General features: G+C 37.8%; 1 protein-coding gene across 1 annotated transcript in view; it reads right to left on the bottom strand.

Moving 5' to 3' along the window:
- The window catches only part of SPTBN5 (spectrin beta, non-erythrocytic 5), a 106,779-nt gene that overhangs the window by 65,271 nt on the left and 13,698 nt on the right, over positions 1-27,810 (bottom strand). Inside the window, exons 10-24 of the mRNA XM_087962040.1 lie at positions 27,035-27,188; positions 25,082-25,279; positions 23,127-23,324; positions 21,685-21,888; positions 19,145-19,275; positions 18,295-18,546; positions 15,909-16,196; positions 15,138-15,381; positions 6,801-6,971; positions 6,373-6,537; positions 5,845-6,071; positions 4,641-4,827; positions 3,233-3,433; positions 1,836-1,952; positions 154-317 (exon numbers count right to left, since the gene is read on the bottom strand). Of these exons, the coding sequence (XP_087818166.1) occupies positions 154-317; positions 1,836-1,952; positions 3,233-3,433; positions 4,641-4,827; positions 5,845-6,071; positions 6,373-6,537; positions 6,801-6,971; positions 15,138-15,381; positions 15,909-16,196; positions 18,295-18,546; positions 19,145-19,275; positions 21,685-21,888; positions 23,127-23,324; positions 25,082-25,279; positions 27,035-27,188 (2,901 nt within the window). The remainder of the gene's footprint in view (positions 1-153; positions 318-1,835; positions 1,953-3,232; positions 3,434-4,640; positions 4,828-5,844; positions 6,072-6,372; positions 6,538-6,800; positions 6,972-15,137; positions 15,382-15,908; positions 16,197-18,294; positions 18,547-19,144; positions 19,276-21,684; positions 21,889-23,126; positions 23,325-25,081; positions 25,280-27,034; positions 27,189-27,810) is intronic.

Genomic DNA, 27,810 nt, shown 5'->3' with positions numbered 1-27,810 from the left:
ACACACAAAAAATCAGAAGACTCCCATGATTTTCACATTGTATGATTGAAATTCACTTCCTAATGAAAAGAAAAGGGAAAAAGGTGAAAAAAAGAAAAGAAAGCTAACAAGAAAATATATAATTGGATCACACAGTCTTTCTATCTCCCCTACCTTGCTTTGGCCAATGTTTGTAGTTCTTGAAGCTTTGTGTGGACCTGTCTTTGAGGCATATCAACTTCATCGTAATGGATAGAGTCTGAAAGTGGTAGAGTTTTGGCAGTTTCTTCTAGTTCCACAACCAAGTTCTGATAAATGCCAATTTCATGCTCTAGAGCCTGACCCAAAATAAGTACCAGTTAAAGAAAAAATGTAGAACATTCAACACTGACAAAAAGTAGTCCAGTTTTACTTGATGTACAAAGGTGATTCAGGAACCCCAAATTAGCAGACAATGTCCAATTTAACTCTAACCAACTTGATAAAAGTGCTTGTTTTCTTGCAAAATTTATCATCTGTGAGAAAATACTCTGATCCCAGTTTCAATGAAGCAACTTTATTAAGCACTCTTTAGTTGTTGGTTCGCAGTTGTTTGGGCATTCAGCAATATTTTTCCACTTTGAAACTGAAATACCATACTAGGTTTATTTCAGGACTGTACAGAACTATAAATAATAGGTTGGGACATACTTAAGAGGGCAAAAACCTGGCTACAGCCTTGTAGAGCAGGGCTGTCAAACTTGAGGCCCGCAGGCCAGATGAATCACCGCTGGTCACACCCACAGCCAGTTTAGCAAAGGATAAAAAGGTTGCGATATGTCATGTGACGATGCCGTGATGATGTGACTTTGACACTCCTGTTGTAGAGTGTGTGTGGAAATTATTTATCATTAGATGAGTATTATTATTGTCTACTTCCCTTGTCTTTTGACATATTGCTACTGTTCATAGCAATTAAAAAGAGATGATGTGATGATGTTTTTCAAATCGATGTGAAAAACTAGACAGACCCATGAAGTTGAAATAAACTTGAATAGGATGAAATATATTATTTCTTTGAACTTTGAACAAGGTGCTGGGTAGTCCACGGTGGAAAATACTCAAGGCTGAATTGTTGAGTTCTTGGTGTTCTCTAAGCTTGCTTCTTTTCTTGCAGAAGTTTCCTTAGCAGGTTAAATAACATCATCAGTGCACGGAGGAATATAATTTTCTGACTGTTTATATATAGCATGGTAACTTCTCCTACCAACCTTGATTGGGGTATTATTTCTTCTTAAATGATTTTGGGAGGGATATTGTTTCTTCTTTGCTCGTTCTTGTTTATCTGGTGCTGGTTCTCAATGATCTAGTATTGGTTAATAGGTATGTGAGTGTTTGATCTTTGATTGCTTCCTTTCTTGAGTGGCTTATAGACTGATCTTATCTTAATATTTTTATCTGTTAATGGCTGACTCATCAGAATGCCATGTCCCCAGGAATTTTCTTTCACTTTGGATTTAGCTTGTTCTTCTAGATCCCATGCATTGGTGATATTTCTTAATTTGGAAATGAAACATCTGCAGGAACAGAAACAGGCTCAGAGACCACCAGGAGCCCAGTGTGCATTGATAATGTTGACTGGTTTATCAACAGAACTTTTACAGGGCCCTTACAGCATGATTTCTCTTAGGGCAAGAAAATTAAAGGGGATGAGGGGGGTGGACCAATTCTCATTTTAAAAAGTAGTCCATGTAGAGTTAATATTACTGTCAGAACACAACATAGTTCATAGACAATATGAATTTGTCATATCAATTAAGAATCAATATTTTAAAATTAGCCTCTATAGGTGTATAGTCTGTATATATATAAGTTACCTTATATTTTGCTATATGGTTAAGAGTTGCGGCTTCATCATTACCACAATCTTTGTTGGTGACCAGAGGAAGCTTCTCTGCCACCCAATTCTCGAGGTCCCAAATATCCATTAAGAACTTTAAAAAAATGAAAAGTACACATGGTGATATTAAGTAAACATAAGAGGCACTAACTTTCACAGATTAGTTCTATAAAATAGTATTTTTGCATTCTCAATATTAAATAAAAAGACAGCTAAAAGGACCACATGTATTAATTACGTACAAGGACAGAGATAAAATTTTCAGTGCTTCAGGAGACAATGCCAAGGAACTTATAAATCTGAAACTACAGTGATAAGACATACTTGAAAGAACAAAATGAGCAAAGTCAGAAAGGAGTCTTTCCTGTTTCAAAATATCTATCTATCTATCTATCTATCTATCTATCTATCTATCTATCTATCTATCTGTCTGTCTGTCTGTCTGTCTGTCTGTCTGTCTGTCTGTCTGTCTGTCTGTCTGTCTGTCTTGGCTAGCCTTTGTAAAGGATGAAGCAAGAAGAAATCAACTCAGCCAAAACAGAATTGTCATATAAAGGCAAGGCAGCTATCCCTGATTTTGAAGGATGGGAAAAGAATGGCCAAAAGTCTGTTGATTCAAAAGAGAAAGAGGAAAAAGATTTAGGATTTAAACTGGGGGACTGATGTATATATAGAGTCTGACTCCCATATCCTGAAGTAGCCAGGCCTCCTATTTATGCCTTATCATTGATATCATCATCAATATTACTATTCTCAACGTCAGCCATTTTAAGATGTGTGGACTTCTACTCCCACAATTCCTTGCTGCCTAGAGAATTCTGGGAGTGGAAGTCCACACATCTTAAAAGTTGTCAAAGTTGAGAAACACTGGTCTATATCTCTTCTTTATTGTCATATACATTGCATATTCTTGAAAGATAAAAAGGGAGAAAATGGAATATGAAGTACTAAACAGGAAATGCAGGTGAATTTACTTGCAAAATATTGGTTGTATTGTAGCAGAGAACTGTAAGGTAAACAAGCCAAAGAACCCAGAAGTCTGGGAATTCTCAGCACAAGGAAAATGGACCCCTTAAGCTTTGCAGAATTCCATATTGCAATTTGTGATACTGCCAATTGAATGTTTTCAATCTATGTTGAGCAATAGCAGAGCTGGAGGTAAATTAGTTCAGCTGCCCAACCATAGTAAGAAACAGGCAGTTCCAAAACCAACACCAAACTGTGTGGAAATCTTGTGTTGTTAGTTGCATGATGTAAAAGGGGGTGTTGTCAAAATACAGTGATATATTTATTTATTTATAAATTTTATTTGCCGCCCGATTTATATCCAAAGGCCCTGGGAAGCTCACAATATTAAAATATATATACATATACCTGATAGTAAACAACTGACTGCTGCAGTTGCTTAATTTTTTTATCACATGCTTCTTCCAGCTCTGTCCAGTTTTTGCTCAGTTCCTGGCACTTTTCTTTGATTCTCTGAGAAGATATGCACGTATCTTCTGCCATAGCATTCCCCTTTTCTAGAACCCTGGACATTTGCTGCTTATGGGCTTTCACTTCAACTTGTAATTCCTAGAAGACAAACAGGCAGAAATGTGATGGAAAGGTGACAGGCAAATAGACGAAAGAAACATTCAAGAGAAACTTGGAGTCTATGTGCTATTTTTCAAAGCCTAAAGTTTACTGAGTTATTTTTTGTTTTTTACCAAAATCTCAAAACAAAAAATTACCTTCTCCTAGTGTTTGTTCTTATATCCAGAGATGTATCTGAACCAGAAGAGAAAAACTTGGATTCCTGAAACTCTTCTTTTCATTCTGAAGGGAAAGTTTACTAAATGCATCTATTATTTCTTTGATGGCATCTAATATTTCTTTGATGGCAGTTGCAGGAATAACTGTGTTGATGACTTGGCTATCATTGCTCTGCCAAACAGGCCATATTCATTCTTAATTACAGGTATATAATTTTCATGATTTAAACCTAATGCATGATATTGCTAATATTTTGAAACTGGTCTCCAGTGACATTTTTAAAAAAATCCAGATCGTTATACTGGTTAAAGTGCTAGAAACCAGGAGATTGTGGGTTCTAGTCCTATCTTAAGCATGAGAGACAGCTGGGCAAGACCTTGGGCCAGTCACTATCTCACCTCACCTCACCTCACAGGGTGGTTGCTGTGGTGAGAATAAGAGGAGGAACAGAGGTGGTATTCAGCAGGTTCTGACCAGTTCTGGAGAGCCGGTTGCGGAAATTTTGAGTAGTTCAGAGAACCGGCAAATACCACCTCTGACTGGAGATTTTACAGTATCCTGCCCCTGCCACGCCCACCAAGCCACGTCCATAGAACTGGTACTAAAAAAAAATTGAATCGCACCACTGAGGAGGAAGGAAGGTATTAAACAACTCACGGTTGCTTTGAGTTATTTATTAAGCAATAAAGGCAAGATACGAATCAATCAATCAATCAAACAAACAAACAAAATTCATAAATAATTCAATGCCAAGCACTAAACGTCTCTATGGCTCTTGACCACCTTGCAGATTTCAATCAAAACAGGAAAGTAAGCAAAGCTGAGGCATCTTGAAAGAGTACATTTTTTCATTTTGTTTTTAGACCTGTGTTTAAGGTAGGACTGATATTTGGATAGGCTGAATCCTTGCTCCTGGTAAGTTTTCCATCTGACTGAAAGATGAGCTGCTAACCCAAATGTAAAAAGTGAAATGCTTTTGAAAGTCCCCAGTCCGATTTTCAGAAGAACCATTATAATTAAGACTTACCTTCTGCTTCTGTAGCAAGCTTTGAGCCCCATTTAAAGATTTTCCTTGGATTGTGGATTTGGCAATGGACATTCGCTCACCAATCCACTGCATTTCCATGTCATGGTAATGGTAGAACTGAAACAGTTCCACACTTGCCTCCAACAGATGCCCCCTCTCCACAAGAGGTTTTTGGAGGGAATCAAATCTGTAGATTAGATTTTTTTTAAAAAAAGGCTGTTCACATTTGTATATTTAAAAAGAATCATTAGGGCTCCTCACTAGCTAAACATTTCTAATTGATTGGTCCTATTAATACTAATGCCATTACTACTATTAGTAAAAAATAATAATGCTAGACCAGAAGAGAAAGCAATATAGGGATATTTTCCACAACTATTTTACATTATAATTATCCAATCTATGGAACATGTGGCAATTTTAATCCAAGTGTATTGCTTTTGTGTAATTTGCTGTATTTTCTTATGCAGTACTTTCCAGAAAAATAAAAGAGATTAAAAAAAAAACCTTTTGGGGTGACTGCAAACAGCATTTTTTTTTATTATTTATTGATCTGCAAAGACAGAAACATTCCACATAATAAGGTCACCCGATAGAGGTGATTGTGCAATGAAGATGTGTATAGAAAGTTTAAAGGTTACACTAAGTGTGCTAAACCAAACAAACTTGATGTACCTATTTCATACCTTTTTCTTACTTTAAACAAGGCAAATCAAATTTGAAGGTTTCTACTGAAATTTAGCCGGGCAAGCTGGGCAAGCTGAGAATTGTACACCTCCCAGAGTCACCATGTGTAAGTTGGGAGGTCCTATAAATCTGCTTAATAAATAAATAAATGTTCTGGGGACAACAAAAACTGCTCTGAGGCTGCCTGGAGACCATAGGTTGCCTCCTTTCTCTTAGCAAGTATTTAACTTTAATATTTAAATATTTAATTAATTAATTGAATATTTAATATTTAAAATATTTTATTGCTACAAAAAAAAAAATCCTGTGAGGCAGATTAAGGTGAAAAATATGTCTTGTTATTCTTCCATAGAAGAAGGGAAAAATGACTTGTCTGCTGACTTTTCCGACAGCCAATCTCAGTATTCAGTCACTGTAAGCATACTAGTAGTTTTTTTGCTCCCTACCTTGTACAATAATTTGCTCTAGTTTAGAAGTAATCTTTGGATTTCTGATCCCTGGAAGAAGAGTAGCTCACCTTTCCAGATAACTCTGGGTCTCATCAAGAATCTTCTCTCTATTGAAGTGATGTGTAGCTACACTCTTGGCATGAGACACAATGGAATTCATTTTCTCAGCCAGTCCATGCATTTCATTTTCTAGCTGTCTATGCTCCTTGAGTAAATTGCGACTGGAACGCAAATCATGACCCAATTCTGCATTTCGGAGCATCCTTTCTATCTTCTCTATCTTCTCGTCAGCATCCTAAGGAAGGAAAAGTAGAAATCAGATGCTCAAACTTATTATGCCCATTTCAGAAAATTTCCAGATCTTCCCAATTCAATGCTTCTGTCTTTTTGCATTCAGACAGTACACCTGCTTCTATATTTGATCTTGCTAAATTTTGTGGGCCAACATGTAGAATCTGGCTATAGGGAAATTAAAAGTGGCGCTTCCATTTCTGTAATTTCCTATTGCCTTTATATAATGTCTTAGATATTTTAGTATTTGTAGGGTATTTTAAATTTAACTGTAATAAATCATTCATTCATGCATTGCTCCTGACCTCAAGAATCTCCATCAGTTGTTCCTCCTGGCCAGCCTGCCTCAATTTATCTCCATGTTCTATCATCTTGCTATAGAGTTTCTCCCATTTCTTCTTTATTTCCGACATTTTGTCCTGAATGGAATCTGCAGCATAGTGGTCATTTTGTATCAGCTGATTTCCAGCCTAGAGAAATGCAATACATTCAGTCAAAAACACATTTCTTGATAACCCCCAAAATTGTAATGGTTGTTTCTACCTGCCGATCTTTATTCAGAGAAAATGCATGCATAGAGTAAAACTTCATAACTCATACCAATTGTTGATCATCAGTTATCAATAACAATAATATTACACCTATACATCTTGAGTGAAGACACACTGTCAAATATTATCGAATTACTGGCCCTTCTACTAGTTATCTTTCTACCTGCATGAGATCACCTTACCGTCATTACCCCCATAAAATGCTTCTTATTGGCCATCATTTCTTGTTCTGCAGCCTCATGCCTTTTCAGCTTCCGTAAGATATTTGTGGGGTCACGATAGGACTCATCTGAGGCTATCTTGTATTTTTCTTCCATCCATACCAAGAGTTCAGCAGTGTCATGAATGAACTCCTAAAATTGTACACATTAGATTTTGAGAACTTGAGTAGAGAGTACAGTATAATGTGCCTTACACCTAGCATATTAAAGACTCCTATGACCCAGAATACTTTCATAAAAAGTATTTTGTTGACTTTTTGTTGAAAATGGGGGGGGAAAATGAAATGATGATTTCTGGATTTGCCGATTAAAAAGGTTGACTGTATAGGGATAGAGAAGAATTATGTGATGTAATCTTAAGAGAGGGAGAAGGGATAATAAGTTGGTTTGTACCTGCTATAAAAGGATCAGAACTCAGTTCTTTAATTATCTTTTTCTTTTCTTGTTTGTACTGTTTTTCACTCCTTTTCTTTTATATTTTTCCTAATTCACATTTATGTATATTATTATGCTTATCTTTTTATGTAAATATCTTATACATACATACATACATATATATGATACACACACACACACACACACACACACACACACACACACACATATGGGTCTTTGGTTATTCGGGTTTTCTCCCACGTAAAATTGGAAGTATTTTGGCGACGTTTCGACGAAATCTCATTCGTCATCTTCAGGCTTGTGTCTTCGGCTTTGTGCTTCTTGGAGTAATGTGAGCTTGCAGCTGCTTCTTTCTTTTAACTGCCAGTGGGAGTGCGACTTGACTGGGTGGGGGCTTGGCTGTGTTCTGATTAGGTGGGGGTGTGTTCTGTTCAGGTGGGGGCTTGGCTGTGCTCAGGTTAGTCTTAGTTGTTGGGGGATTTGAGCTGGTGAGCTGTGATCCTGTTGTTTGGCTTCGTATTCGTGGTCGTGCCACATCTTCATGTTGGGCGTCAGTTCTCTTCATGTATGGGTCAGAGGAGTTTGAAGCGGGTAGTGATGCAGCTGTGGTACGGCTTCTGGTCCGTGGTCGTGTCTCATCATCTGTGTGGGTGTGAATCTGCTTTCTACGTGGAAGTGTGGTGGTAGCATCTTGTGTGGCCCTCGTGGGTGTGGGTCTGGTGTCATTCTTCATGTTAGGTACTTATTTGTTAATGAGGGCGGGTTTCCAAATGGCTGGTAGGTGGGAGGTATCATCTCGTTTATTCATGCTGTGTGGGCGTTTTTCTATCTCTATGGCTTCTCTGATTACTCTGTTGTTGAAGTGTTCAGTTTTGGCGATAGTTCTGGTATTTTTAAAGTCAATCTCATGTCCTGTGGAAGGGAAGAGGAAGAGGTCCAGGGAAGAGGTCGGTTCTTCTTTTTTGATTGAGTTCTTGTGTTCTTCAATGCGTGCACTAATTCTTCTGTTGGTTTGTCCGATGTATGTGTTGGGGCAGGCGGTGCATGGGATTTCGTATACTCCTTGGTTCTCTAACTCGATTCTGTATTTAGGGTTTCTTAGGATGGTGGATATTTTTCTGTTTGTGCAGAATGCTGTCTTAATCAGGGGTCCCCAACCACCGGGCCACGGACCGGTCCCGGTCCGTGGAACATTTCCTGCCGAGCTGCTGGTTTGCTGGGCGCCGCCATCTTGTTTGACGAGAAAGTGCTTCTGGGTGAGCTTTTCCACTTGGAAAGCGACGTTTGGGTCCTGAAGGAATCCTCGCACCTTAGTTTCATCGAAGGGGGGGGGGCTTCGAACGAAACTAAGGCGCGAGGATTCTTTCAGCACCCAAGGCAAGGTGAGCCGAGCAACCGTCCCGAAGCCGTCCCGAAGCGAAGCCCATCGACAAAGGTACAAAGGAGGAGTTGAAGGTGGCGGGGAGAAGCGGGGGACGGCTGGCTGGCTAGTCGCTCGGCTCGCCTTGCCTTGTCATGCGTGCTGATGCCGGTACCGGGCCGTGGATCATTTTGTGATGCTGGTACCGGGCCGCGGCACAAAAAAGGTTGGGGGCCACTGGTCTTAATGTTGTGTTTTTGGAGGATCTTGCTGATTTTGTCTGTAGTGCCAATTCACCATGGAAACAGAAGCTAACAATCAACTTCCCTTCCTAGATGTCTTGGTATACAAAAAACCCAATGGCTCCCTAGGACACACCATCTACCAGAAGAAAACACATACAAACCGCTATCTACATGCACTCTCATAGATCAATTCCGTAGCTGAGACACTCATCTCCAGAACAAAATGCTTAGCTGATGAACAACACCTAAAAACCAAACTAAACACTCTCACCAATGTACTAACAGCCAATGGATTCCAAATAAAGAAGATTATCCACCTACTCCAAAAAGAAACCCCAACCAAAATCCAAGACAGAGAACAAGAGAAGGCAAAGCCCTCCTCCCATATATAAAAGGCACTACAGACAAAATCAGCAAGATCCTCCAAAAACACAACATTAAAACAGCATTCTGCACAAACAGAAAAATATCCACTATCCTAAGAAACCCTAAAGACAAAATCGAGTTAGAAAACCAAGGAGTATACGAAATCCCTTGCACCGCCTGTCCCACCACATACATTGGACAAACTAACAGAAGAATAAGTGCATGCGTTGAAGAACATAAGAACTCAATCAAAAAGAAGAACTGACCTCTTCCCTGGTCCAACACCTCAAAGCCACAGGACATGAGATTGACTTTAAAAATACCAGAACTATCGCCAAAACCGAACACTTCAACAACAGAATAATCAGAGAAGCCATAGAGATAGAAAAACGCCCACACAGCATGAATAAAAGAGATGACACCTCCCGCTTACCAGCCATTTGGAAACCCTCTCTCATGAACAGATGAGTACCTAACATGATGAATGACACCAGACCCACACCCCACGAGGCCACACAAGATGCCACCACCACACTTCCATGTAAAAAGCAGACTCACACCCACACAGAAGATGAGACACGACCACGGACCAGAAGCCACACTGCAGCTGCATCACTACCCACTTCAAACCCCTCTGAGCCATACATGAAGCAAACTGACCCCACCATGAAGATGCAGCACGACCACGAACTTGAAGCCAAACAGCAAGATCACAGCTCACCAGCTCAAATCCCCCAGTAACTAAGACCAACCTGAGCACAACCAACCCCCAACCAATCAGAACACAGCCAAACCCCCAACCAATGAGAACACACCCCCACCCAATCAGAACACAGCCAAGCCCCACCCAATCAAGTCACACCCCACTAGCAGTTAAAAGGAAGAAGCAGCTGCAAGCTCACATCACTTTGAGAAGCACAGCGCTGAAGACAGAAGCCTGAAGATGATGAATGAGACTTCATCAAAACGTTGCCTAGATACTTTCAATCTTACGCGGGAGAAAACCCGAATAACCAAAGATCCACATACAAATACCCGAGAACCTCAGAAAACAAATATATATGTGTGTGTGTGTGTGTATATATATATATATATATATATATATATATATATATATATATTCATATCTCATATCTCATATCTCATATATCATATATCATATATATCATACATGCGTGCATACACACACACACACACACACACACACACTCCTTTTATCATTTCTGCTCCAATGGGTGCCACCAAATAGCTGATTTTGTCTGATTTTTTTTTTAAAAAATGGATTTGTATTTGCATAGGAGATTGCCAGAAAATCCATGGCTAGAATGGGAAATAGAAAATACATCCTGGAAGAAGTGGCAAACCACTGCCATATGACTGACAAGGAAAACTAAATGGATGTGTCATTAAATCACCAGGAATTCAGCTTGACTTGAAGAAGATCTTACTTTTATTATTGTTTCCATCACTTATTTAATGCCAATGCAGAATACAGAAATAAAACATCTTTTCTGCAGGAGACTTAAGGATTTTATACCTATTCTTTAAGAAATATGTTGCCTACTTTTAAATGAATGTCCAAGCTGCCTTTTACAGTCTCAGTGAATGACCACAAAACTCAGTGTTTTCTCATGTTAAAGCTATCAGAATATGAAGTTGTAAACTGATCTACACAAAGATAATTTTAAATGAGGGAAAAAATTAGGATTGTGATCTTTCAACTGGAACAAGCATATATCTCTGGAGATCAGAGTAGCTTTAACTCTAGTAGGATTCGAGAAGGCATTTTACAATCTGGCTTCTTTCTTGTATGCCTTTGGAGAATGAACATGTTTAGTTTCCTTGCAACATTGTCTGTGGAACATTGTAGTAATGTTCATTTTGTTTTGTCTCCCAGGGTAGCTGCCCAGGCAATTTGATCCTGCAAGGTTGGTGTTATTTGAGTTCCTTTGATTAACCAATGTCATCTGTTGGGACCTGAAGAATATGCCTTTTCTGCAGCAGCTCCTGCATTCTGGCATATACTCATAATACATTATTATTAGCTTTAATATCCTATTTTAGCCCAATTACTGTATTTGAAGCATGAGCACTTAAACTCACATGCAGGCAGAGAGGATATAAGTCTCAGTAAACAAAATTTAATTACATTAAGTAAAAGAAGTGTAACATATCCTTTTTGTCTTTATGTGCAGACCATTTACTACCATGTCAAGCTAAGCCAAGACCAAACAAACCATAGTATAACTAGGCTCACAGAAATATGCAACTTTTCTGGGCTTTTCAGTGGAATGCTATGAGTCCTTTCCCATAAAATAGAGGGTGGGAAAGAGGCAAAACTACTTTTACATTTCCTTTAAATATATAGTTCTTGTATTTAATCATTTTCCATTCTGCCTGGGGTATAAGCATGCATATATTTTATAATTTACTAACACATTTCAGAACTTGGAGGGCACATATGGTCCTAAGGTCACTGGTTATACATTTCTGATTTAATATGACAGTCGGATGAAGTATGTTGAGTTGGAAATGCATAGTTCAGAGTGTTAAGTTCAAGCTTTTTACAAATAGTATGCAACAGTTCAACATTCTGACCTGTAGTAGAAGAGAATCTAATAGCCTCCCTTTTCTCTGCTCATATTTATTTATGAGCAATTTCCATCTTTCACATAAGGTAACCATTGTCTTCTTAATCCTGTAGAAGAAGTAACAGAGGCTTCAGTTTCTCAATAAATAAATAAAATTCTAGAGAACCAGGAAGGAACAGAAATAGAAATAGGAAAATAGCTATCATGGCTTCTATAAATAGAATTATAGGTGTGGAAGATAAATACATAAAGACTCAAGTCCCTTAATTCTAGTGAGCCATGTACATTATTACAGTTTAATCTACCATTAATTTTACATTTAATACAGCAAATGTACTTGATTTTTCTGGTTAGAAGAAAAAAAGTTATTGTTATACAAATTCCTTTTGTGAACTTAAAGATGCAAAGTTTTCCTTGTGTGGCTAAGGGAAACTGAGACCCAGTGAATCTAAGTGATGTGTTTTAAGTTGTTCAGGGGGCTCATTTCAGACAACAGGTCTCTTCATGGTTTGCACTAGCCATTTTAAAATTAACACAGTGCCAACATTTGTGTTCCCATAAGCTATTTTTTCCCTTACCGTAAAAGCTTCTGTTTTTCTTCTTTATGTTTAGGCTGCTTAGAACAGGGGTCGCCAGCCTTTGGGACCTCAGGGACCACCAAACTCATAATTCTAAATCCTGCAGACCAGAGACCCTGGGAAAATCCCAAAAAAGTCTGCAGGAAAATTCCCCACCCTGTTTTCCTACCAATTGATCATTCTTTATTTAAGATCACAGAATACCATCTACAGCTCCGTTCTCAGGGGATGAGAGGGAGAGAGAGACTTTTGGCTTCATGCAAGGAAAGCAGCAGAAGCAGCAGAAGTCTTTCTTTCTCTCCCCCAAACTCTGCCAGAAATGAGTCTTTGTGAGACTTGTCGCACCGGCGCAGCCTCTTGGAGCAGGAGGCCTTGCAGGGTCCCAAAGACTCATTTCTGGTGGAATTTGGGGAGAGAAAGAAGGACTTTTGCTGCTTTCTTTGTGTGTAGCCAAAAACAGAAGAAGAAAGAAGCGGAAAGAAGCAGCCCGGTGGCCAGGCCAGGTGCGTGGGGCAAGTCCCCCCCTTCCCCTCACTACCTTGTGTTTTTTGTAATGCAAGTGACGCAAGCCTTGTGTTCCTGTGGGCCATGTGGGTGGCGCAGCCTTGTGTTCCTGCACAGCCTGGATTAATTGCTTTGGGGGTGAGATTTCTCTGCGGACCACCAAAATTTTCTTGTGGACCACCAATGGTCCCCAGCCTACTGGTTGGCGACCACTGGCTTAAAAGTTCCTAATGTGTTGTATTTGAGCTGCATTTATTTGTAACTGGTGGCAGCAATTGTTTTTTCCTGTACCATAGTCTCTCTTACCTTTTAGGCTCTCCGGTGATCCATGATAATTCCTGATCTGAAGAAGCCCCATAGGATGACTTTCCCTGGGGAGTCTTCCCTCAGAATTTAATTATAACATGGAGAAAACCCATCATTGAATGAATGACTGGACATACTAAGCCATGTCCTTGCTGATTTGATAAGTAACAAAGATTTTAAAAAGCCTAAAAATCCCCAATGAGAATGACACTGATCTTTAATTTCTGCAAGAGTGAATTTTCCCCCTCATCAAATTGAAAGAAAATGAGAAAAAGGGGAGGACACAATAAGCCCAAGAGTAATTCTAACCTCTTCTCCTGTGAACTTCCAACTAAAAAACAACAACAACTGAACAAACTATTTTTGAGAACTGCTCCCCTGATTTTTCATCTTCTCGAACGTTGATAATTCAGAAGGTTTTAGAAATGATCAGATTCAGACATGAACTATCCAGACTACTGCTCTCAATGCACTGTAAAGCCGCCCTGAAAGCTTAACAGAAAATTTGGGGGTCCATTTTATTCAGCAGAAGAGTGAGTAAAATGCAGAAATTGATTTATTCTACACAGAAATGAAGCAATTATACTTACTATTAAGTTTTTAAAGTGCATGTAAATTACAATGAAATAGCTTGCAAAAATATAAACCATCTTGTCAACATTGATACTAAACCAGCTTCTGAAAAGATAAATTGTTTGTTTTCCTGGATTCACTCCCATATACACACAAACACACATCCAAGTCAAGGGAGGAATTTATGAGCTTCTTTCTTTTGTAGTTCTCAGATGACATACCTGTCACAAGCAAAATGACCCCTTTCTATCAGCTGCTCTCCTTGGCCATTGGCTGCATTTGTTCGATGTTTCAACACCAACAGCACTTGTTCAAAATCCTCATGTTGCTTCAGGAGACTCTGAGTTGAATCCATGTGATCCTGAAGGAAAGACCATTAGAGTTATGATATCCCCACAATATTATTTCATGCCTATCTCCAGAACATGTGAATTCTCTGAAACTTGAGCTAGCTGGGTAAGGGTAGTGTAACAATAATCTAAGAGTATTCATCCCCCCCCGAATTTAATTAATTTAATTAGAAGTCTTAACGATGATACTAGTTGGTGTGAACTGCTGCTGTTCTCCATTCGCATCATTAGTTATGAAGTTCTGAGACCACCTGAGTGGAATTTGCCTTTCCTGGTTGTACAAATATGGAGGCAAAGCTTAGGTTCCTGACCTTCAGTGGTGTTATGCTATCAGTTTGGACCGGTTCAGCCAAACCGGTAGTAAAAAAAAAAAGTCTCTCCCTGAGGTTTTTTTTGTAAAGCAAGAACGTTTGTGGCTCATTGTATGCTTTTTGTTGACTTAAAATGAATGGAATACTTGCTATTATTTATATTTATTTGAGTGTTGGTTTGAAGTGATTAGTTCTCATTTTTAATTGTTATTGTAAGCAGTCTGGAGTTGTATATAAGCTTTGTAAATACAGGTACTCCTTGACGTACAACAGTTCATTTAGTGACTGTTCAAAGTTATAACATAAGTGAAAATAAATCTTATGACTGTTTTTCACACTTATGACCGCTGCAGCATTCCCATGGTAATGTGATCAAAATGTGGATGCTTGGCAACTGGTACATATTTATAATGGTTGCAATATCCTGGGATGATGTGATCACCTTTTGGGACCTTCCAACAAGTAAAGTCAATGGGGAAGCCAGATTCACTTAACAACCATGTTACTAACTTAAATACCACAGTGATTCACTTAACAACTATGGCAAGAAAGGTTGTAAAATGGGGCAAAATTAAAATGGGGCTGTTTCACATAGCAACAGTAAAATGGGGCTGTTTCACATAGCAACAGAAATTTTGGGCTCAATTGTGGTTGTAAATCCAGGACTACCTATAAATAAATTCCAGTCTAAATTTGAAATAAAATCTTTAGTATTTACCCCAAGATTATCAGTCTGAAAAAAGGCCTCATGGCTGGAGATAGTAGCAAGGATTGAATCAACTTCTTTAATGAATTTCTGCAATGCTATATTTTCCTGTAGCTTCTTCTGTTGCTCCATCCATAACTTATCCAGGTCATTTCTTCCTTGAGAAATTCTGTGTATATATTCACCAACCTCAAGAGCTCCAATATTGGATGAACTATCTGCAACCTTCTCACCTAATTCTTGCAGCTGTTTAAATCTGTCAAAGATTCCAACACAATTGCATATATCACATATTTCTCTTGTTTGAATAATATCTACACATACTCATGTTTTAAGATTCAGAGTTACACAAGGTTTTCAGAGGCATAATTGATTAAATATATCTATTCAATATTTGATTCTCAGATGGACAAGGATGATAGCATTCAATTGTTATTGTGGAATATACAGCATTGTCCTGGTTCTTAAAATATTGTTATTTTAGTTTAGAGAGTTCTATTAATTCATCCATTATAGATTGTAACCATCACATCCAACTTACTAAGGACTTAATCTTTCACATAAAGTCAACAATGGTAGCCAATAACTATGATTTAGCCATGTTTGCAAACCCCATCTCTGCTTTTGGTGACTGAAATAATATATGACTAGAATGAGTAATCACCTCTGACAGTCCTTTTTTTATTACTGTAATTATGGTTTAAAACTGTCCAAATAGGTATTGCAGATTGTATCATGATCACTAATTGAGCAATTATTATTATTACATGGTCTTACAAGTACCTGTGATTCTGGCTGTGTATCTCTTTCAGCAAATCCTGATGTTCTTTCAAGAGCTGTTCTGCAGAGATCACATCTATGCATATCTCTTCACTTGTCAGTTTCTCCTTCATACCATCAATCCATAAGAGAAGTCTGTGGCTCTCTTGCAGAAAAGTTTGTTGATCCCTTGATATCTGCAAAGCCACCTTCTTCTCCCCTGTTTTTAACTTTAACATTAATAATAGATTCTCCATGTATTCTCCATGTTCTTTTATGGCATGACTCTCTGCAGGATTGGAATCTTGGATTCTGCAATGAAGCCAGAGACATATTCTTGAGTTAATTAATTCCAGATTATTAACCAAAAGTTGAATTTCCCTGAAAAAAGGTATGCCTGATATATTGAATACTGTTAATTCATTGATTTTGTTCCGCATCTAAATATTATTATGTGATGAATACAATATGATATGATAAATTCCCATTATTTTGAAATTTGTGTAAATATATTTCCAGAAAATTAATTAGAATCTATGTTAGCATGTGTAGGGAAAATAAAATAAAAATGCATACAATGTTGAGCTAAGAGATACTAGCTGAAAGTTACTTCTAATTATCATCTTGCTGAATGAAGGTTTGCCTTCCTAGATCACTTTATTAATTGAAAATATTAAATTGATATGAAATGTCTTACGTATTTAGGGAAATGATATGACCATGAATAGTAGTAGAATACTCAATTCAAAGAGACCCAAGGTTAGTGCAGTGGTTAAAGAGCCAGAGTAGAAACTAGGAAACCATGACTTCTAGTCTTGCCTTAGACACAAATTCAACGACATGATTTTGGCCCAGCAACTCTCTCTCAACCCTAGGGAGAAAGGAATGGCAAAACCACTCCCCAAAAAACGGTGTCAAGAAAACTGCATGAATTAATCTGGGCAGTTTCTAGAAGTCAAGACAGACTTGGAGGCACACACAAAAAGTGAATTTGAAATTACTTAACCATGAATATCATTAAGCAATTTTGGGACAGTCATAGAAATTAGGAAGCTACTTATGCTAGCTGGAATTATTACTTCAAGTCAGGTTTTGTCTGATAGTAGAAGTGTTTGGTAGAAGTGTTACTCAATGTATCAGGGAGGACTTTATAAACCACTTTATATCTGATGCTTTTAAGATGTCAGTCGGGGTTAAAACAGATAAGACAAATTCTCTACTATTGGTGATCATGGTCAGGAGCTTTCTTCTAGGTATAGAGTCCCTTTCAACTAAACTAATTTTGTGATTGTTACAATGAATTGAGTCAAAGAGGAGTAATATAGCTTTGCAGGTTATTCTGTGTTTATTGAGGGAAAGCAGGAGTTATCATAATTAAAAGAAAAGTTCTTGAAAAATATTCTTTTGGGCTTTGAGCATAAAGGCCATTCCTTATAACATTGATTCCTAAAGGAAATCAACCCTGACTGTTCTTTGAAAGGACAGATACTGAAGCTGAAGCTGAAATACTTTGGCCATGTAATGAGAAGAGAGAACTCATTTGAAAAGACCCTGACTTTTGGGAAAGATTGAAGGCAAAAGGAGAAGGGAATGGCAGAGGATCAGATGGTTAGATAATGTCATTGATGCAACAAACATGAATTTGGGCAACCGCTGTGAGACAGCGATAGGGGGGCCTGGTGTGATATAGTCCATGGGGTTATGAAGAGTCGAACATGACAATAACAACAATAACAATAACAACAAATAATATTGATAGTATTTGTGTGGCTACTATATTTGGTATGCAAATTGAAACAGACCTGAGAAGCCATCAATGTGATACAGAAAATTTCTGTCTACTGTCATCTTGTGACCATCATGAGTTTTACAACACAGACAGGATAGTCCTAATTATTCTCAATCTTTGGATGGAAAGTGTAGCATAAAACCATCATTTGTATATGCCAAGATGAGGGTAAAGGGAAGAAAGAGCAGTTGGTATTGTATCTCTGCTTTCATTTTAGGGAGTATCTTAATCAAGGACCATTTACATTGATGTGCTCAAGATTTTGTCAATAAAAGCAGCCATTATGGGTTATCCTACTTATTTCTATCGATGGAGAAACTCACTGTATGGTTGCTATGAGTTGATACTAACTTGATAGCATATAATCCCTCAAGTAACCAATCAATTTCTCTCTATGCAAAGTAATTCTAAACTCCGATCTATTCAATGAGGCAAACAACCTTTCTAAAAAGAAAAATGCATCTTATTTTTATTACTGCTAATCAACTAAAGAAAGAGATATGCATCATTGCTGTGCCTCAGTCAAGTTATATATGCAGGTGTCACTCTTTGCTTAAACAGATTATAAGTGTAACAACTACAATATTATTATTATAACATAGTAAAGAATTGATTTCTTACAAATTGGCTATCCTTTTTTGGTATTCAATTTTTCTCTCCAGAACTGAGATGTCTCTTTCACAGGCTGAAAGCTTGCGTGCCTGCACTTCCAAGACAGCTGGCTTGCTCCCTTGCCCCAAATCCTCAAGGCTGGTCATCTTGTCTTGTAACAGTTCTTGAGTGTCATGGCAATCCTGAAGGAATGTCTTGACATCAGTAACCCCAATCAGTTCTGAGCCTTTTTCTTCTTTTAATGCTTCCAGACATTCCCACCTAAAAAAAATAGACAACAATAAAGCAGAGCTCATTATGGTTACTCAGGAATATGTCTGTATATAGAGAGATTTTGAATTTTAAATTTTAAGAATAGTTTAAATATAGGAAGTAGAGAATAGCAATAGCCCATTATGTTGTTACAAGTACATTGGAAAACAAATATGCACCTCGGTGTCTAAAGAATTTAGGCTCTTGGCAGCTGCCTAGACAAGTCCTTGAGGTTTTCTTGGGAAAATGTTTCAGAAGTAATTTGCCATTGCCTCCTTCTTAGGGCTGAGAGGGAATGACTGGCTCAAAGTCACCTAGCTGGTTTCGTGCCTAAAGTAGGACTAGAACTCCTGGTCTCCAAGTTTCGGGCTGGTGCCCAAACCACTATACCAAACTGGTTCTCATAATAATTACTATTAGGGTAAAATAAGAATAAACATACATGTTTCAGAAAAACTAATTATTACATATATATTTAAGGATGTGGGTCTTTTCAAACATTTGCAAGTTAGAGTCTTATATGTCACTGCACCCAAGTGTTTAAAAGACCATATATCAAAGCTGATGTGTTCATTTTCTATCAGCTGTATGATTATTATTTTTTTACCTCTTGTTTATCTGTTGCTTACGAGTTTGGATCTCCTTCTGTTTTCCAGGACATCTCTTAGAAAATATATCTGCTGAAGAACTGATCTCCGCCAGCTGTTTTTCCCCAGCAGCCAATTCTATTAGGAAACTCTAAGGAAAGAGACAGTAATCTAAATCATATATTTTCAGCTCTGCCATGGTTATTTATGGAAATAATCTTGGCTGGCCTGGGAGGAGTAAAACGATAAACATATGCATGATGCTCTTTGCCACCATCACAATTTGTTGCAGAAGCTGTTAATTGTTTGCAATTGTTTACAATCACTGTCTTATGAAAAAGTTTCTTTATTGTAATTAATGTTTTCGCATATTAAACATGTTTCCAGATGGGGCTGGCTCAGGCACTATCAGCCAAACCTAATGGGCAGCTATTCCAATTTCATACCTTAACAGATTTCCAAAAGACTTAACAGAAGTCTGAAGAAATGGTGGGGAAAATGGGAGGATTGCAAATGGAAAATAATAACATCAAAAATATCACTTTAATTGGGTACCCAGGGTTTCTCCAATTTAAAGTGGTTAGGATAAACTCAGTCCTTGAATGGGTAAAAAACTTTTCCAGCATTTATTTATGCAATGTATTAATCCAGATGGAATTTATAGATACTGATAGGATAATAAAAGAATTACTATGTTATTAAAAGGCAATCTGATACATTAAAACAAATACATATTGGTGCCAGTGGGTCCCCTCTTTTGCACTGGAGGGGGCTTAGAGGCGAGATGGGTTTTGACAACACCAATGGGTTTGTCTGTCAGTCAAAACTCACTCCTGGTTGTGTTTGTTTCAAACAGCCGCTACTAGAAGAAGAAGTTGTATGGTAGAGTAGATAAGAAAAATGACTTTATCTTTTCCTCCAGCATTCCAACTAGGGTGTCTCTTGAACAAGCACACGACCATTTCTCAACCTGGTTTAAGAGCTAATGAATATACTTTGCTGCTGGCTGACAGGTTTTGAAAGTTGTTTGAAAAGGTTCTATTCACTTTTCAAAATAGCCAGCCAGTTCCCAATAGCTGTTGAGTATATCCTTCTTTCAAAGCCAAGGCTCTAAGCTTGGGATCAAGAGAGAGAGAGAGAGAGAGAGAGAGAGAGAGAGAGAGAGAGTCAGTCCTGTTGGTAAGAACCAGGTGATCCCACTGGCCCACCAGAATGGCTTTGATGGACCATGTCAGAGGAAGACCCGCAACAGCCTGAAATGCTTAACAGATATCAGGCCATTCCATAGGGTTTATTGAAATAACGCTGATGGATAGATCAGGGCTATCAAACTCGTGGCATCACCTTGTCATCATGTGACATATCATGCCTTTCCCCCCCCTTTGTTAAACTGGGGTAGATGTGGCCAGCATGTGACACATCTGGCCCATGGGCCACGAGTTTGACACCCCTGGAGTTGATGGTGAAACAAATTAAGCTGTACCACATGCAGGCTGCTAAGAGTTGCTGCCTTCTTGGGTTGTATTGTATGGGTAAACATTGGAAGACCTAAGGCTAATTTAGGGCTATTCAGGTTGGGAATGAGATGAAAGTAACTTTGTGGAAATATGAACAGACACACACCCAAAGTGGAGGAAATCCAGGGCATATTTGCCAGGGGATCAGATACAAAGGGGAAAGAATTTAAGGTTTATAAAGGCATAACTTGTCTGGAATGAATCTGTCTTCCTTTTTTATGCTTTCATTTTTTTAAAGTGAAGCTCAGGATTAAAAAGTAGTTTGCATATGAACATACAATAATCTACCTGCAAATACAGGTAGTTCTTATTTAATAATGGTAATTGGGACTGGACTTGTTAAATCACAAATAATTTATCACCAATTTTTGTTCTTCTGAATAATCCCTTTGCTTAAACTTTGCACTGGGTTTCAAATTGCAATATTATTTTCTATAACTTGTAGATCCTCTGCTTGTCCAATAATTAGCCTGCAAAGGTATTTCAATTTCAATTAAGTCTCCATTGTTTTGGCTGCTATAAACTAACAATGAATATTTCACAGTCTAAACAAGCACAAGTGGTTTTCTTTGCAGATTTACCAGTCAACCAAGATATCTAATAATTGGCTAAAATTCTTGCCATAGTTTTACTAAAATGTAATATTTTATGTCAGTGTTAATCTTTTGTAAATGGAAACAAATCAGGAATTCAAAGTTCAGGCTGTTAATAAAGACCTGGAATTTTTGCTGCATAGCTTCTACATTGTCGGCTTTGGGTTGAATGGTCTGGAAAATTTTCTCCTTGTCATCTATCCAAGACTGAAACTCTTCACAGGAGTTGTAATATTGATAGAGTTGGATTCTTTCTTGTAACTCTTTTTTCCTATGCTGTTTGGAAGAAATTGGAGATGCTTTAATAAGCACTAAAGCATTGTGGATAAAGTACAGTAGGTATTCTAGCAATAAAATTAGTCAGAAATATCAGCTGAATTGAAGAAAACCCATGTATCTAAACCCTTCATTATACACACCCATCTAAAGATAATTAGGAAAAAATAATACCTCAGCCATGGTTTGCAGTTTTTCATGCAGCAAAACAATGTTCTTCTGCATTTTCCATATCTTTTCCATAATAAAGTGTGAATCAGAGCCAAGCATTCCAGTGAATGTAGGTTTGACAAGAGTCTGTGAAAGATAATGATTTGATGGCATTTTAGCTACTCTCTGGTTATTGATTTCTGAATTTGCTGCTGGCACAGATGCCATCTGCTCAGAGAACTAGACACAAAATTCTATAATACCGAGTTCTATCACTCACAAATATTAACATATGCTTAGTGCCAGCTTAATTTATATATATCTATGGAGATTCTTAGTCATCCAGGTCATGGCCCAAAGCTCCTTTTTCAAGAGGCAACTGGACTTGCTTGTTTTTCTTTGGAGACATTTCTCTTATCACCCAAGAAGTTTCTTCAGCTCTGACTGGGTGGTGGGGAATGGAAGGATCTATTCTCCTTACAGACAACTGGTCATTTGCATTCTTTTTAGAGAGTCATTGAGGCCACTTGGAGGTTTATCTGTGCTTTCAGCAGTTCCAAGAAGACTCCTCATCCATTTGTACTGCTCAGGTGACCCCGAGGACACAGATAAACCTCCAAGTGGCCTCAACAACTCTCTAAAAGAATGCAAATGACCAACTGTCCGCAAGGAGTATAAACCCTTCCATTTCCCACCATCCAGTCAGAGCTGAAGTTTTTTGGATGAGAAATGAAATGTCTTCAACGAAAATAAAAATCAAGTTGCTTCTTGAAAAAGCACCTTTGGGAATTCATTTATATACTTAAAGATTGATTAGTATTACAAAATAAGGTGCATCTAAAAGATAAGAGTTTATTAACCAGAGATACTTAAATATACAAAACAGATAAAATGAGATTGCCTTAAAACATTAAGGTTTGAATAAGCAAGCAATACAGGAAAAGATTGATTTGATCACTAGAGAGAATGAATGGGGATCTAATCACAAAACAAAAGCAGATGTGGATGTTTTTACATTATCATATAATCCAAATAAATAACATTTACCTTCATAGTTTCAAAATGGCAATTTCTTGTTTTATAAATTAAGCATTGAATATTAGGGAGTAGGCAGAAATCTCATACGGAAATATGAAATCACAATGGCTAAAATCTCAGGCCTTATATAGATCCATGGAAGAAGGAAAACATGCCATTTGTAGGGGGGGAAAATTATCAGAAATCACAGGAACGGAATTTATTTTAAATAAGATGAATGAGGAAGGCAATTGGCGATGCGTCTGTCTCATTTAGTGTTTTTCCAACTTGTCAACTTTAAGCATGTCAGTGGGGAATTCTGAAAGCTGAAGTCCACACATCTTAAAATGTCCAGGTTTAAAAAACGCTGGTTTAAGTGCATCAGTAAGTTGGTGTATATTTTGGGCAGACAGTTATGTAACTTAAACGATTGCCTGGGTGCTACATACCAATTGCTGCGCCACAGAATGGGCCTGTTCCTCCAAGTGGCTTATTTCTGTAAAATAAGCAGCAAGCTCCTTTTCCAAACGAAGATGACGATACAACAAAGCTTCTGCACTAGATTCATCTTTCCCATAATCTTTGCTGGCTAGGAGAGTGTGTTTTTCCTGGAGCCAGGAGTCAACCTCATTAATATCTGCAAAGTACTGAAGGGAGAAACAAGATCAAGATATTGTGGTGATACCTACAGATGACATCCCACTACAGAAATAATGTATGCAAAGGAATAGAATCATTTGCTTAAATTCCAATGTAGGCCCCAGAGCTACATTTTGCCCACAGTGAAAAAAATTGATAAAACTTGGTCAAAAGTAGTATAGTATACTACCGTGTTTCTCATATAATAAGGCCGAGTCTTATTTTTTTTTTGAGCCCCGAAAAAATGGCTAGGTTGTCTTTTCGGGGGTGACTTAATTCCCCCTTGCATCTTCGGGCGGGTGGGCGGCGACGGCTTGGATGTTGACCTCGGCGTTGGTGGGGCACTTTGTATCGGGGTCAACGCAGGCAGCACCATATCCGGGTGTGCAACAAGAGTACTTCCTAACGGCAAGCCCCCCACCATTCCCCCATTTCACATGTTTTAATATAGGCCTTAATTTGGGGGAGGGGCTTAATTTCATTTCATGCCTATAAAACATGCTGGGACTTCCTATTGGGGGAGGCCGTATTGTTGGAGAAACAGGGTAGAAGTGGAAAAAAACGAATTCACTTAATATTTTTAAAGATGATATTAAAACACGGAAACACACACTCATATCTATACAAGTAAAAAGCCTAGAAAATTGAGAACTGCTAGAACAGTGGCCTCTCTTACTATAACCCCATTAAAACCATTCACTTATGATATGGTGATAGAGTATCTTAAAGAATTCAAGGTGGAAGTTAATAATAGCAATTGTCAACTTCGAAATGACTTTGACCAAAGCCATATTTATTTTTTGCTTTGTTTCTTTGTTGCCATTCTTGGGGGAGGGGGGAGCTAGAAAGGACTGGAATACAATGCCGGAGTCCACTAGACAAAACATCAACCAGACGCAGCATGTGAACCAAGGTCATGGCAATGACTATCTGCTGAGACCAATGGGGAGCTACTGCTGGACTGATTGGTTAACATGGCCCAAGACACCTGAGGGGGGTAGGAAGTTTCTATTCTGTTTATTACTCTGAAGCATGGGAATTATCCAAAGCTAGCCACTGTCATAAAACATTTTCTATGCTAACCGACTGGAGTTTCTGCCGCACAAAACTCCAACTGGAGAGAATGATTGATGACTCTTGGCTATGGATGTGCTTTGTTGGAGAATATGAATTATGATACACCCAGAGGGGTGGGGGAAAACCAGGGTCAAGGTTGACAATGTCTTAGAATTGGCTACATCCAGGTCATACTAATATGTCGCTCCTAATGAATTCTCTGAAGCTCTTTGAAATTTGGCTCAAGGCTCATGATTTAATTAGGGCAATTGCTGGAATCCTGATAGCCATCTTTCTAAGTGCCAATATGATATAATCAGTAAAAGGTATTTCAAGCCTGAATGGAACTTCCGAGTCTTCATTCAATAGGGTTCTTTGCTTGGAACTATGAAAGCAATAGCATTAGCACTTAGACTTATATCTTGCTTCATGGTTCTTTACAGCCCTCTCTAAGTGGCCACAGAGTCAGCATATGGCCCCCAACAATCTGGGTCCTCACTTTACCAACCTTGGAAAACTGGAAGGCTGAGACAACTTTGAGCCTGGTGAGATTTGAGCTGCCAACTTGCAGGCAGCCGGCAGTCAGCAGAAGTAGCCTGCAGTACTGCACTCAAACCACTGTGCCACCACAGCTCTTAAATTATTAAAAATTAATAATATTTTTTTCAACTTTTTTACCTTGTTTGGACAAAGGAGGAGACTGACTTACCTGTTGAATGAGAACAGCTGTATTCAAGCGCATCTTACAATTAGTCATCTCATCTTGGAGCTGTTGCCACAATTGCTGGATGTTTTTCAACTTCTTCCAAATCTCTGGGTTTGAAGGATTGTTCTGGTTTAACTCCTGGCCCTTGCAAATTATCTTAGAACAAATTGCTTGATGGGAGTCACACTCAATTTGGAGGGACTGCCAAACAGAAATTGGGAGATTATTGTTGGAGGCTGCCATAACACTATAAAAAGCCAATAAAGTATAGGAGTTAAGGACTGGGAGTGGGGAACCTAAGTTTCTGATCTACCTTAAGCCATGGGTGATTTAGAACTAACCACTTTTCTCTCAGATCAACCTATGTACAGAAAAACGTTTGATGAAGGAATGATGAATTGAAACAAAAACCAAGGAATTTATGAGTAGATTGGTTCCTTGGAATCTCTCTAGATAAGGAGAGGATGGGAGATTACCCACATGTGCTTTGGATAGCTGTTCCTCACTGCAAGATAGCAGTTTTTCAAGGGTTAATGGTATGTGAAATGTCCTTGGAACATAGAAGTAAGAGATGTTGCCTAGGAAATGAACAAATAAAAAGTGGACGAGTATGCAGTTGTGCAATGAACAGAGAAATTTTTTTAGAAAGGATCCACCCTAACTTATTAGAGAGTAAAAAAAGATGGCAGGAAATTTGTACTTTTAGATATGCAAAATTCTTACAATGTATGAAGCCTTACAATAAAGTAGAATTAGTTCATCTTGTTATGTTTTCTATGCAGTCTACTTGGGATGCTGGCAGCAACCACAATATTAAGGATGGTAATGATTTTATGTTTCTCTAGATAGATTATGTCCAAAAATATTGACAAAATGATAGTTTCAAAAGTGGTCCTGCAATTGACAGAGAATGACTTAGAAAAGGATGCTTCAGTGGATCCAGTGATGGGATTCAATTTTTTTTACTACCAGTTCTGTGGGCGTGGCTTGGTGGGCATGGCAGGGGAAGGATACTGTAACATCTCCAATCAGAGGCGGTATTTGCTGGTTCTCTGAACTACTCAAAATTTCCACTACCAGTTCTCCAGAATGGGTCAGAACCTGCTGAATACCACCTCTGAATGGATCCACAAAAGAAAATGTTTGAGATATTAAAATTTAAAAGAAAAATACAAATGACAAACCAAGAAAGTGACCTGTAGGATGTTTTCTAACTGGATATACAAAAGAGGCTCATTAAAACCTTGAATAACTCTATATGATGGAACAAAGAAGAAATGAAAAGAAATAAAATCCTATGACAATATTTGAATGAACTAAGGATTAAGACTATTAGAAATAAGAGGAAGAAATATAAAGTTGGTTTATTTGACCAAGATTTAAACAAGATATGTTGTTACTTTTGGCAACTCCTTATGGATTTTCTTTTGACACCAATACTTAAAATATTATTTTTGTGAATTTGTGGTGGAGTATGGGATGAAGAGATAAGTGTTTGTGACTTTTAGAGGAGATGAAGAGGCACTAAATTAGTTTATTCTTGTGATGAAGATTGGAAATTACTTCTTTGTATATTTCTTTTCCTTTATTATAGTCTTACTTTCCTCTTTCTTCTCTTTCTTTTTTCTTGTGTTTTTTACTTTTCCTTTCTAATCTTCTTTCTTTCTTTCAGTTTTAAAGAAAAAAATAGATTTTACAATTATAACCAAAATTCTTAATAGAATTATGTAGAAAAGGCAGGAAGAAGGAGAGCAATATGTACTTCTTACAGTTTTCAGAGAAATCTAAGTAATCAGGAATGCTGGAGAGTGTTTCGTTTTTTTCTTCTCTGTAATGCCACCTTATGGCTTCATCAGTGATAACAATGAGAAATGTAGTCTCACCATTACATTCACAGCTTTTCTACGGATTTCTATTAAAATCATACAAACGATAAAGAAAATATATTTTACCAACCTTATGGCTTTGGAGAGCGGCTGAAATATGAGTGAGATCATCCTCTAAAGTCCCCATCTTCACTAATTTCCATTTGTCAGACAACCATTTCTCCTCTTCTTTGCATTCATGAAAAAATTCAAAAAACTTCAAAGCACCTTCCAACTGATGCTGCCTGAATCAAACAAATAAATGATGCACCTTAAAATAAGGGTTTTCAAACTTGGCAGGTTTAAGACTTGTGGACTTTAACTCCCAGAATTCCTGAGCTAACATGACTGGAGAAGGAATTCTGGGAGTTGAAGTCCACAAGTCTTAAAGCTGTCAAGTTAGAAGACCCCTGCTTTAAAAGGTTATTTCAGGTTTTTCTAGCAATTTCAACTTATTAAAATATAAAATACAGTATGGAACCAGCTTATTTTTACTCCAGAATCACTCAACAGAAGAAATCATGGAACAACTTTTAAATATTTGCTGTTATAAATTGATTTGGTAAAATTATACTTCTATATTTCTGTGTTTTCCTTCTCTTGGAAAAAATCTCATGTGTTTCGCTTAATTTAATATTACATTTCTCAGCAAAATTGAAATGCATTAAATAAAAGATAGCTGTTGATTTTCTGTTTTTTTGCCCATAATAAGTTTTATTCAGGGATAATATTAAAGAAAATGATAAAAAAAAATTTCCAAACTTTAAGAGAACAAGGCTAAGCCAAATTAAAAGACATGTTCAAAAAAATCCCCCAATCATAAATACCCAACTCCCCACCCTTACTCCACACAACCTTTGATGCTAA

This window comes from Notechis scutatus, chromosome 1 (assembly GCF_049901735.1).
Source record: "Notechis scutatus isolate UNSWTSFEM ecotype Mainland chromosome 1, rNotScu1.2, whole genome shotgun sequence".
Lineage (NCBI taxonomy): Eukaryota > Metazoa > Chordata > Lepidosauria > Squamata > Elapidae > Notechis > Notechis scutatus.
Note: the sequence above shows the minus strand (reverse complement) of the source record. Positions and strands in the feature narration are given on the sequence as shown.